The sequence below is a fragment of the Nicotiana attenuata genome, unplaced genomic scaffold (genome assembly GCF_001879085.1).
Source record: "Nicotiana attenuata strain UT unplaced genomic scaffold, NIATTr2, whole genome shotgun sequence".
NCBI lineage: Eukaryota > Viridiplantae > Streptophyta > Magnoliopsida > Solanales > Solanaceae > Nicotiana > Nicotiana attenuata.
In genome coordinates, this window is record NW_017673127.1 from 46856 (window position 1) to 60566 (window position 13711).

General features: G+C 32.2%; 1 protein-coding gene across 1 annotated transcript; it reads right to left on the reverse strand.

Annotated features, from left to right (window-relative positions):
- Positions 1-2150: 2150 nt before the first annotated feature.
- On the reverse strand, positions 2151-11686 carry LOC109215516. The gene is made up of 4 exons (XM_019379594.1): positions 10510-11686; positions 10320-10370; positions 10113-10185; positions 2151-2674 (listed from the first exon to the last, which is right to left on the reverse strand). Exons 1-4 carry the CDS (start codon positions 11259-11261, stop codon positions 2522-2524), a joined length of 1029 nt encoding a protein of 342 aa, XP_019235139.1. The 5' UTR covers positions 11262-11686; the 3' UTR covers positions 2151-2521.
- Positions 11687-13711: the final 2025 nt, after the last annotated feature.

Genomic DNA, 13711 nt, shown 5'->3' on the forward strand with positions numbered 1-13711 from the left:
TTAAAATGAAGGAATTAATATCATGTTTCCTTGTGTGCCTTTAAGTTAGAACTCGTTGTATATTTTAGTATCCACTATTTCTAATAATTATTATATTTTAATTTCACCTGGTTTCTCAACTAAATCTCCTTAACCTGTATGAGGTTATATTTTCTTAAAAAGAAATTTCTATTAAGTTTTAATTTAATGAATCTTATATTAAAGGGGATAGCTTATCCGATGTTGTATCTCTATTTGAAAAATATTATATTCTTCACTCAAATGATTTCTAAGAATAACTTTATCTTTTCTCGCCGGTTTTCCTATTTGTTCTAGAAACTGCAAATTTACCTTATGATATAAAAATGGGACTTCTTGAACATCTTAATTAGCATTTGTCATGGATATTATGTACTGAGTAGCACGTGGATCTTTGACGTGCAAAGTGGAAGGGAAATATGTGGGTACAAGGTGACATGTGTGTTAAAGGTTTGGAAGTTGTGATTGTGATATGAGACTTCGAGGATTGGGATGGTCGAAATTGTATAATAGGAATGATGCGATTGGTTGAGTTAACATTGCTTTCCTTATTTGAGCACATTTTTTCCAGCTATGTTGGTGTTAATTTACTTGGTTACTTCTCGGTACCATCCGTGTTTTCCCCCTTATCGTCTCTACTGTTTGTAATTTGATTTCTTCCTACTATTGGCGTTACTTTGTTATCTTTATCTTGTTAGTTTATTATCATTTCTTGTTCAACTTATTAGACCAGTAGGTATCTTGATTGTTCCTTGTCACTACTCCATCGAGGTTAGTCTTGATACTTACTGGGCACCGCTGTGGTGTGCTCATACTATACTTCTGTACATTTTTGTACAGATCCAGGTATTTGATCATTAATGGATGTGCGGATCGTTGCTGTGGAGACTCAAGGTAAGCCTGCTGCTGCGTTCGAAGGCCTCGGAGTCACCTTCTATTGTACCTATTTCCATTGTTTCCTTTTATTCTGCAACAGTGATGTATTCATTTTGTATAACTACTCCTAGAAAGGCTTATGACTTGTATTCCGGTTTTGGGAATTATTAATTGTTCTGAGATATCTAATTCGAAGTTAGTGAATATTGTCGTTAATTATGTTAATGTTAGGCTTACCTAGTTTTAGAGACTAGGCCATCACGACCCCCTTCGGAGGGTTTTGGGTCGTGACACTATTGGGCATTTATGTTATTCCGCAACTGGTTTTATCTCATTCTAGTTTGATTGACTCTATTTATTGAATTTGAATAATAATTGACTTAACAGTTCTCTAACGTTGGCTTGCCTAGCAAGTGAAATGTTAGGCGCCATCACGGTCACGAAGGTGAAAATTCCGGATCGTGACATTAGACAAAAATTCTAATGGAAATGGAACCTAATTTTGAAGGAAATGGAACGTAATTTCTAGGAAGATGGCTTCAACTATATAATATACACACACACAAACACACACACACATATATATAGAGAGAGAGAGAGAGAGTGGGAGGGTGGGGGGGGGGGGTGTTTCTAATTTGTTTTCTTCTATTTTTAAGAAAAATAATTTTTGTTATTGGGTGCTAATTTTTTTGGGACTTATATTACCAAACCTAATATAAAACTAAAAAATTGTCAATTCTCTTTATGCATCGTTATGCCAATTTTCCTTAGATAGAACTCCCTTATTGTTGTTTAAAACTTCTACCATCGCACTTCCGCCTCTCCCTTTCTTCTTTTCTCTCTGGGATTGTTTAATGTCTATCATGCATTTGCTGCTATTGTAACACGAAAACATACTCTGTGATCTTAGTCAAAAGGCCAGGAAATGTATCACGAAAATAAATGCATTGTTCAGTTCTCTTCTTTTGCTTTGATTAGTTGATATGTATTCTTATCTCATCAACGCATTTAATTACGATTAATTGATATCATTGATATAAACATGTGGTGCGAGTAAAGTTTTACTTAATTTAGGTGAGATTTGTAGGAGGGATGGTTTTTATAACTAATGGATTAAATGCATTAAGTTTCCTAATAGCGAATTAAATGTTTGTTTTTTTCTGAAAAAGAATCTCCATCATGAAAATAAGGAAAAGTAAAATTGGGAACAATATATAAGATAAAGCAAAATCGACTTACTAATTGGTAAGGGGGAAAACATCGTTAATTCCACACTTTTATGTTTAGGTAAGTAATACAATCTGGTTAAGCTGTCAGCCCAAAACTTTATACACGTGTTTTGGGGGTAAAACAAAACATCTTGAAATTCCTTTTCTTCATCTAATTAGAGATTAGAGAAGAAATTTGATCCCTACACTCTCCCCAAAAGAGAGGAAAAACAAGTTCCAAAAGAAGGAAAAAACTACTCTTTGTTGGTGACAGAGATAATAAACAAGCACTAGCCAATAGCAATAAAGGTGAGTGAGGAAGTGAAAGAAAAGTGGATGGAGTAACAATAGTTTAACAATATTACCATGATTAAAAAAAATGAAATAATTTAAAAAGAGGAAATTGATTGGCAGTTAATTTAAGCAGCAATTGTTCTACCATAATGTAGAACCATGACATGATTAGAAGGTGTTGTGTTGTCAGCAGCATTAGTTGTACTCCATATATGATCTCTTACATGTTGCAATGTCAAGAAAGGTTGGAGCTGTTGGCCTCTACATGTTATCTCTATCTGAATTTACGTACAGAGTCATTTCCATTCCATGCAAAAGCCATCACCACCACCAAAATTTTACATGCACCAAACACCACCAACTCAACTCTATTAGTGAAGTTAAGCAACTTTAAATACAAGTGCAAACTAAACATGTAAATCAATTACAGAGCATAAGATGCATAAATTGATTAATTATTTGCTATAGTTTAATCAAGCAATAGTGATTATGATTAGCGATAAAGTATAAACAGTGTTACGTGTGTGTAATTCACGACATTTAACTTTTGCTAAAGTTTAGGGGATTTTGAGAAATCCTCGTGAAATATTCACACCTATAGGATACACTCGTTAAATGTGGGAACTTCAAAGCAAATGAAAGATCAATATAATAAATAAAAAATAACAATAAAAATGAAGTTAAGCAATTCAAACACTTATTTCTTTGCTTCAACATAAGCATTGCTTTGTTATGGACGAGGAAGATGTAATATACATGTAGACGTCAAAAGCATAATATGGACGAGGAAGATGTAATATATGTTGCTTTGTTATAAGTAAGATTGGTGGCATGAATTGTAACAAACCTACTGCTTTTTTAACCATCTATTCTATTTTCTTATTCCATACAACAACGACAAAATAATACATATACAACGCCTGCTTTTAACTATCAATTTTCTCCTTTGCTTTACTTTCTTTGCATGACCTCTTCGCAAAAGTTTAACATAACTAAGGCCTTATTTATTTGTACTTAAGGGAGGTTTTAATCTTAATCATTCACATCTCAGTTATTAAATGTGTTTGTTTTTAAAGTCTGAATTTTCACCATTCAGATCTTAATCATTAAATGTGTTTGTTTATTTTACTTCACAATCACTTAATGGGTTTGAATATGTCTGTACAATTAAAATCTCTAACAAAAACTTAATTTCATTAAGAGGTTATCATCCACATTCATAACTAACTGCCGCCACCGCCTACCATTATTAACTACTACCACCACCATCCTCAACCATAGCCGCCACCACTATACCACCCACCACCATCATCCTCAATCACAACTACACACTCACCCATCTCAACTACCACAACCAACCACCCTATCACCATCAATAATCATAGTCGGCACAGCCCACCATTATAAACTACCACCACCCACCAGCATCTTCCTCAATCACAACCACAACCACCACCACCCACTATTATTAACTATCACCACCCACCACCACCATTCGGATCCTCAATCATAATCGCTATCGCTACCAATCACCACTAGCTACTATCTAGAACCACCACGATTAGATTAATTAGTATTTTATTTGAATTTTATGTTTATTAATTTTTATATAAAGATAAATTTTATATATCCAAATGTTAAAAAGATAAAAAATCTTAATCATTTAGTATTCAGATCTTAATACATAACATAATATAAGATATGTATTCAGATTTAGACGTATTAATCTTTAAAAAAACATATGAAGCCTAAATGCAACTGCCCATAAAAAGTTAAACTAATAACTTTGAAAAATATATCAATAACATATTATAACATGTTAAACTAAACTGATAATGGAATCTTTTTTACACCGTGACATATACTAGTGAAATCAACATGCAACTTATAAATAAAGGAAAGAAATAAAGCAAGTGAGAAAGAGAGGTCAGCCATGAAAACCGACCAAATGGGTCGGAGCTGGGGCGGCCCACCCACTTCCATGGTTGAAAACTACCCCAACTTTAATCATGTTAGATGCCCATTTAGACTTTGCTCTTTATCCAGAATGATTATACCTTAGACTTCTTCAAATGAATATGTACTCCCTGATTATGATGCAAAGATTTCCCATATTTTATTAATTCAGAGAATAATATATATTTATCTTGACAGTGACAGATAAATAATTTAGGGGAAAAAACAAAGACAAAAAGAAAAGGTGACGGGTCCAAAAAGTACGGCGAGGAATCGGCGTTATCTCTCTATATTTTCCATACTTAATACTCCAGTTATCAAAATCATATACCTAACTATAAAAATTAAAAAAAATTAAAAAGGAAGAAGAAGAAGAAGGAAACTCTACATGACTTGTACATATCGGTTGCTTTATTATCCTATATATTCATGCACGTCTCATTCACGTTGCTTTCTCTCTTCTCTTTTCTTCAAAAGAGAATAACCTTATAATAAACCAAAAAAAGGAAAAAGAACATAAAAATGTGAAATGAAGGTTAATATTCCTTCATGATTCATGAGGTGACTCTCTCCCTTTATAAGAAAAAATTTAAGCATAAAACTTGGTTGCATTATTTAAAAAAAAAAAAAAAGAACCTATATTAAGCGGAACTAAATATCTATTGATTGGTACATTTATTCCTTGTCTTAATCTGTCGACAACTTATTTATATGAGTATCTTCGTACTTTTGTCTCTTCTGAATCATTCGTAATGATTCTGCTGTAGACTAAATAGCTCATGCATTGCTTTCCTCCGACGTGTTCTTTATTTTTAATTTATTTTATTTTCCTTATGGGTTTTTTTAATGGACAAATGGTTGGTCGTGGATGAGATGATGGGATCTTTTTTATTATATCAAAGTGCAGCACTTAGAGGAAAAAGAGAGGAAGAAAAGAAACGTTTTATTGAATATTAATCCAGAAATAAGAGGGAGTTGGGTCCTACAATTCCGCCATGGGAGAGCTGAGTTGAAACAAGCGAAAGCATGACGAAACTCATAGGCATATATAGAGTCATAATATTGATAACAGATAAGGGCATGCAAATTTGGGTTATTGAGAAGGACACATGGAGGAAAAAGGATAGGGTCCACGTGTGTTTTTTGTGACCCTACGATACGATTTCATGCCTTGTTAACATCAAACTTCTTACCTACGGTTTGTTTAGAATATAATTAAATAATAAAATATTTTTTTTAGCTCTTAAATTTTTAGATGAAATGACCACGCACTTTAACATGATATTATAGTATACAGAGGTCATGTCCTACACGTTTGGTAGGCATATTGAGACATAATATAATTAAGTAAATAAAGTAAACTTTCTTTAGCATTTTGCGCTTTTTGATGAAATGATCATATAATTTAAAACTATTAAAATATTCGAACGCACTTTTATTTAGTGGGCGTTTGGACATAAGAATTGTAAAGTTTCAAAAAAAAGTGAAATTTTTTTTCAAGTGAAAATGGTATTTGAAAATTAGAATGTGTTTGGACATGAATAAAATATTGGGTTGCTTTCGAATTTTTTTGAGTGATCTGAGTGAAAATTTTGAAAAACAACTCTTTGGAGTTTTTAAAATTTTTGAAAAATTTCAAAATTCATCTTCAAGTAAAAAATGAAAATTTTATGGGCAAACACTGATTTCAAGAAAAAGTAAAAGAAATTCTAAAAAAATGAAAAAATTCTTAGGTCCAAACAGGCTCTTAATTACTTCCTATCATAGGCACACTTAATCTTTTCATGAGTCAAGTACTTAGAAATTATTCTTGATAATGGGTGATATTAAAACCGTCCAAACAAAGATAAATTGAACATGTTCACTTTCTCTTTCCCTTCTTAAAAGTCAATGCACATTTGCGCTCAACAAAATCATTATTAAGCGCAAAACAGACCGTAGAAAAGGGAAAGAAAAGCAACCTACCAATCTTGATTTTGACATTTGCTCTCTCTCATATATTTTTCATTGCTTAAGACTATTATCCTTAATATCAAAATGCTCCCTACATTGTGTTTGTGGCTAATGATAATTAGACATAAAAAATACACACATGCTATATATAAAAGTACATACGCACCCACAAAACATTATAGTGATTAGTATGAGAAGAAGTAGTCCTAAGCCAAAAAGGTAGTGGTGTCTCATTCCAAATCATTCTTAAGATCTTTAAGCTACTTTTTCCTCTTTAAACTATTTGCATGTCTCTCTTTTTATGTGAAAAATTTAAACCCTACGTCTCTTCCACGCTTAATTCTGAGTACAAAAAGAAGGGTATATGTGAGTTATATAATTAGGTCCAATTTCTGATGTGGTTATATGCATCATGTCAATGGTCCTAGCAGCTTAGATCTAACCCATAAAGGGTTAGGTTAGGTTAAGGGAGAAGAGAGAGAATTATGCAAAGGAAAGAGAAAGATAATATTACAACATGAACTATCATTGATATCTTATTCCCTACCACTTAAAACTTTAATCATTCGTCACTTAGTTGTCATGACGTGTGGATTTTTCGAAGTTTGAGTAACATAGACATGATAACCATGTCCATATGATACCAAACAACTGAAGTCAACTTGGGTAGGACATTAGAAGAAGGGCCAAGTAACATTAAGACGGCAAGGATGTAGCCGTTCGTGAATACTAAGAAGCAACATTTTTTAAATAAATAAAAGCTACATTCTACGAAGGAGGCCACAATTACATAATAGGAATGCTATCAAATAAATATATATGCAGCGAGTAACACGTAGACGTAGAATTGGTTCTTTCTTATTTACTTGGTCAATAGTTTACGTAAAGAAATGTTTTCGTTGAGTTTAGATAGAGATTGTTTTTGAAGCATATATTTAGGTGCTTTATTTGCTCTAAAGAAAGGGAATATTGGTATTGGTACTCTCTTCAGGATATTTTATTATGTAGTGCAAGGAAAGAACAAGGGTTGACCTCGTGGATACATATAATAAGTCCTAATTAATTAATAAGTAGTATGGAATGTTTAGGAAAAAGAATGTTATGTGTCATACATCCTAACAACCTAACATTAATGTATACAAGGTCTTATTTTTTAGTATGCGCTTTAGATAAAACCCTAATACCAGTTATTTCAGGTAGGTGGAGGAAAAATTAATTTTTGTTCCGTAGAAGTAACTTGGAAAAGAGAATGAAAGGTTAGCTGATTATTTATTAAACGTTAGATGTATGTATATCTAGATTCTCAAGCACAGCTGGTTGTTTCCAGATAATATTGGAGTATCATTAAGTAATTAATATAGAATGAATCTTAACGATATTCCTAACATCAAAATAAAAAATTTGAAGAAGAACAACAACTAAATGAGTGACGGTTTCTTTTGTCTACATGCATGCAAATCACTAAGGTCAAAGGAGGAGAAAGAAAAAAAGTTGTAGCATCTTCATTCATCAGACATCTTGGCATTCTTATAAGTAATTAAAAAACAGTTAGCCTTGAGGGCAAGTAACAAACTTTCATATAACAAATTGATTTCCTATTTAGATTATTAAACTTTTGTCTTTATATTATCAAGAGAAGTTGGCGAGATGTTGAGACAATAAGCGGTAAATATAGCTTCCTATAATTACATGCCTCATTTGGCTAACTAACTAGTAAAACGCATTAATTATTTTCATCAGAAAATAGACACAAACATCATATGCATCTACAACACCGCATATATAACAAAATTAAAAATCATTAATTTCCCATTGATGTACTAAAATGACAAATATAGCCATCTTATTCTATTCTTCTAATGCATTTAAGTCATTAATTAAATGCAATTCTTTTGAAAGGGGAAGTGAAAAGAAAAGAGTCATTAACGAAGTATAGCTAAAAACCCGACACTCGACAAGAACTAAGAGTAGAAAATTATCCATTGTTCTAACTAATGTAAATGCAAAAACGGATATTGAAATTATTGAGAGTGATAAATGATAGTATAATTTGGAAACATTTCGAAATGCTAGCGTGCACTATATCCTGTATGCATCTACCTATAATTTAACTATTATCCTACAACTTAAGCTTGACCTTCTCCTCCGAATCCGATCTCTTAACTTGAGGAAAACCTAATCTTTTCAGGATAAACATATTTGGTAAGCAAAAATGAGAACAATTTTTAAAAAAATGTCATTTCTGATCAGTATGATCAGGGAAAGAGTAGAAGAAAATTTGTAAGTCTAAAGGAGTAAGAACGCATATACAAGTACTGCATTATATTTCTTTTGAAGGGAAAAAAAAAAAAGTTCTCATTAGCATATTGTTTACCTGTAATTGCTAAGTATTTAATTTCTTTTCTAATTAGAACTTTATTGCTTTCTTCACTAAGGAGAAGAAAAGGAAAAGGTGACCGATCACTATACGAATTCTAGAGACTCTTGAAAACTCTACGCGATCGACTTGTTTGGTCTAATGAGGAAAGGAACAGAAGAGAGAAAAAGAAGGTTTCATCTAAATAGATATCTAATGTGTTAAGCATTCATATTCCCTTTGAGCGCCTCATCAAAATGGAAAAATGAAGATATAGGTTGGAGCCATGGATGAAAAGGGAAGGTGGCGAGTCATGGGATGTAATGAGTAAAAAGAACTATTCTCCAAAAGAAACAGTAGCCACGATTCACATAAGATTAAAATAAAAAAGAGTTTAAGTTATATAAATCGTCACATAATATGCATTGTTCTTTCTCTTTCGTGATGCTTTTCTTTGATATATATATATAAGATTATTTCCAACTCGCTTTTCTCTATACTTAAACAAGTTGTTATGAGCTTAACAATAGCCACACTTAATTAACGCCATGAAGTATTGCTATTAACCTTAATGGCTTCATTTGCTGACACTATACCAGGCGAATGCAGGATCTAGAATTAGTGAGTAAAGAATGAATGTGATCTTATATATGTATATATTTTAAATATATATTTATATGTATACATAGTTTGAACGAAAAATGATAGATTTAATTGAGCCCACAGAACTCGTACTCGATCTAGTTATGAGTTTGTATATCTCAAAGCTATTGGAGGAAAATGGCAGATGTCATTCCAGAAAGATTAGAACATTACTTTCTTGGAAGTAAGAACGAAGCGAACCGTGAAAGTCATCAAAAGAAATGTGTTAAGGCTTATTCCTATTGTTATGTTATTTGAGTGATTTTGGGGCTGATAAGGTAGTATGTTGTTTTCTCCTGCGTTTCTTACTTTAGCCATACTCTAAAATCATTCAGCAATAGAATAATAAGCATGAAACTAACGATCCCCATATAAGTTTTAGATGTCCATTTCCTTAAAGAGAAAAAACAATAGTTTTTCGGTGAACGTGGGAGATGGAACTAGTAAAGATCGACCTTAATTAAGCTAATAATACAAAAAGATAAGAATTAATGTAGATGTCTACCTAGAAATGTACTTCCCACCTAATTATGAAGTTCTCTTAATCCATAAATGTTACCCAAAATAAACCATTAATTAGTTCTGCTGTTTCTTTCATGTTTTTTGATGCCCACCAACCGTTGTAACATGTTATGGATTTACTGGTCCAAACATTTTGGTCTTAGTTTTACCTTGGAGTCCTACAGTTAACGGTTTTTCAGGCAAATATGAGGCATCTATACTAACACAATAAGGAAAATATCAAACGATAGAGTAAAATGAAAATAAATAAAGGAGCAGCTGTAGAGCAAAAATGGTGGTTTACATACCTCTGATTCGTTTTCCAATTGGAGCTTATTGACCAAATACTTCAACACCAATCGTATCGTCATCCTCCCATCTCTTGAACATTAGGAAACAACCAGATTAAAAAAAAAAAAATTAAGTTGAGTCAAAATGAAAGAAATATGAAGTCCAAAAAATGAAACCAAAAAATAAAAAGGAAAACTTCAAAGTACATGGATTATATTTCTTACTTGATTCTAAGGTAGCTCTTGGATATCTGTGGCAAAAAGGGTTCTTTTGCTCTGCATCATAAAAAGCAAAGTAGACAAATTAATCATGCATACTTTGAAGTAAAATAGAATTGAGTAAATAAGCAAGAAAAAAGACAAGGAAAAAATGAAAAAAGAGAGTAAAACATTTTTGTTTTTGTTGTACACTTACTGGTTTAAGGATGCTTGTAGGGAAAACCATAAACCAGAATGTGGTCTTTTTGGAGGATGAATGACCCTGAAATCTATATTAGTACTTGGTCCAGGAACTCCTATTCCGGCATGAAGTACTGGAAATGGCCGAGGGCTAAAATATGATCCTGCTGCTGAAACTAGAGGCATAAAATTAGGATCGATATTCTGTTGGATTTGTATAGGTCTAAAACCCCAGTTAATCTCTTGGTGATGTTGTGGAAACATTGTAGAAGAAGCGGGATTTTGCAAAAACAATGATGTACTAGTAGTAGTCATAACAAGCTGCTGTTTTGGAGGTGGAGGTGCTCTAAATTCAGGAATATTATTATGATGTTGAAATATGGATTTTCCTTGTAATTCAGCATGCAACAGATCAAGTTCCACTGGTCCTCTAATTTCTGGCTTGTTGGTGGCTGTGCCAATACTCAGCTGAAGCCAGCCTTCATCTTCTTCCTTGTCTTTAGCTTTTTCTTGAATATTGTTAATATCGTTGTTATCTTTGGAAGTAGAACCGGTTTCGTTAATACTTGCGGTTCTTGATTCATCTTCAGCCATTGGTTCAATCAGTGCTAGATCAGATCCTAATAAACAATCTCCTGCACCTTGGCTATAATATTCATATCCTTCTTCTGCTAATTGGCTCATACGACTAAAACTCTCGTAATAACCATAAACACTGCTCTGATGATTCTGTTTAGAAAGGTTTTGAGAAGGATTAATCATGGTCATATTGAAATCCCCCCAAAGTAATTACCAAAACCCACAAAGGAGAAGAAGCTGTTGTTGAAAATCTCTTTAATGTAAGCCATGGATAAATGAGATATTCTTGTTCAACTCTACAAATTGGAAAAAGGAAGAGAGATCTGCTTTAGAGGTTCTGGGCAGAAAAACCATGCTTTCTTAGTATTATGGAGATAGAGATACCCATTGACTAGCAGAGGATAAACTGTGTCTAAAGTTGTTTCTTTTTCTTTTATAATATATGTGCTGTTTTTATCCTCGACAAAACATCAACGGAAAAGGAGGAGAATAATACCTGCAAATCTCACTTTCCATTAATTCTCTTTGTTTGGAAGCTTGTAAGGGATGAAATAGTTTTTTTTCGCAGAGGTAAAAATAGATGGTGGTCAGTCACTTGGAGAATTTATTTTATATTCTTCTTGCACATCTCTCTCAATATAAAATAACCTATATACTCCTCCGTCCAATTTATATAAAGGCATCTCTTTTGTAATCTATACCAAAAAATAGTACTTCCTCCGTTCCAATTTATGTGAACTTGTTTGACTGGGCACGGAATTTAAGAAAAAATGAAGACTTTTGGAATTTGTGGTCTATAACAAGCCAAAAGGGGCCCAGAGTATTTATGTGGTTATAAAAGTTTCTCATTAAGGGTAGAATTGTAAGTTTAAGCTAAATTGTTACCAAATTTAGAAAGGGGTCATTCTTTTTGGAATGGACCAAAAAGGAAATAGGTTCACATAAACTGGAACAGAGAGGGTATATTTATTATATTTAAAAATAATTTAACTTTAAATATTTTATTTTATCTTTAATAAGATAAAATAACTTATAACCACATAAATATTTACGGCTAATTTATTTAGACCGTAAATCTAAAAAATTAAACTTTGTATCCAGTCAAATTCTATCACATAAATTGAGACAAAAGAAGTGTTACTAACTACAATAAGTACTCCATCCGTTCATTTTATTTGTCCGCAATGGACTTGACACGCCCCTCAACAAATGATAAATAAAATATATATTTTACAATAACACCCATAATAATAATAGCATTTTAAGAAGGCTTAGAAAATGATTTAGGGAAATATTAGTTAATGATAAAGGTAAAATAGATTTCGTTTTATTTTCACTTGATTTGCTAAAACTGATAAGTAAAAGTGAAAATATATTTTAGTATAACGGACAAGTAAAAATAAACAAATGGAGTATATACTAACAAATCAAAAATGTTTACACTATCCATACTCTTAGTGTAATTTAATTTATTGTAACATATTATTACTTTATTTTTCATGCAATTAGTTTCACTTATTACACGAGTTGTTACCATGTTACTTGTAAACAGTATTCATATTTTAGGTAATTTGATATCGTAAAACTTCGTCTATACGATCATTATATATCATCTTTTATATCTGTCTTTAGTCTTTTTGAAGGTCTATACCAATATTGATCTTTTGACTTAATTAATGAAAGAAATACATGTTCCACCTTTATAAAAGTGCAGCAGCAGCACCCCCCCCCCCCCCCCCCCTTGGGGGAGGAGGGTGGAGAGAGAGAATGTCAGCCCCAAATTATCACAAAAGTTATCTCTTTCTCCAGATATCACATAAAGGTCCTTTTTAGCTTTTAATCCATGTCTTTTGGGCATCTAAGCCTTGCTTGGAATTCGCAATTCGTTTTTGCACTCAATTCATGTTTGATTAGAAATCTAATCTTACTAATTAATTTTCCATTCCGTGTAAGCAGATTACAGATCAATGAAGCTTTTTAGACAAAAAACGGCAACTTCATTTTCATTAATGATTTTCTAAGACAAGTATTTGTTCATTCAAATAAGCTTATATATGCCCGGTAATCTAGTGTAGGAGTTTGAAAAAACATAAAATGCACACAAAAAAGTAACTGCTAATATTTTCTTTTTCTTTTTGCTGCCTTTTTTTTTTTTAATTATCTATTTTTCCTCGCAGTACGTGCTTCGTAGGAAGATCAAAGACTTTAGCTGGAGAAAGATACTCATAAGCAAGAAATTGAGGCTTTCCGAAATCTTCAAGAAAAAGTTCACCTTTTTGCAAAATTTCCCAACAAGTTAATCGTTTTGTTTGTCCAATATAATTTGTACAGAAAACTATAGTCTAGGGTTGATAAATTTTGATTAATAATCCTAGAATTATTTAGTGAGTACTTATGATTTGTTTGATTTATTGAATTAAAAGGTGATACGCGTACGAGATATAATCTTAAATATTTAGATAAATTTTTGTTTTCAATTACCTTAATATTTTTTTTTTTCTTAAACTGGATAGATTTAGACAAATTTTTGTTTTCAATTTTAACCTTGACTCTCTTAAGAATAAATCTGGCAGGAGGACGATTTTGTCATTATACTTACATAATCCATATATAGCTGATCCTTGAACTGTTATCACAAT

What these genes read in the sequence shown, in the direction of transcription:
- LOC109215516 (XM_019379594.1), bottom strand. Translation starts at nt 11,261, where the DNA reads ATGACCATGATTAATCCTTCTCAAAACCTTTCTAAACAGAATCATCAG. An exon ending in CTACAAGCATCCTTAAACCA is followed by an intron (nt 10,371 to 10,509) that starts GTAAGTGTACAA and finishes TTTATGATGCAG; the next exon opens with AGCAAAAGAACCCTTTTTGC. An exon ending in AAGAGCTACCTTAGAATCAA is followed by an intron (nt 10,186 to 10,319) that starts GTAAGAAATATA and finishes CTAATGTTCAAG; the next exon opens with AGATGGGAGGATGACGATAC.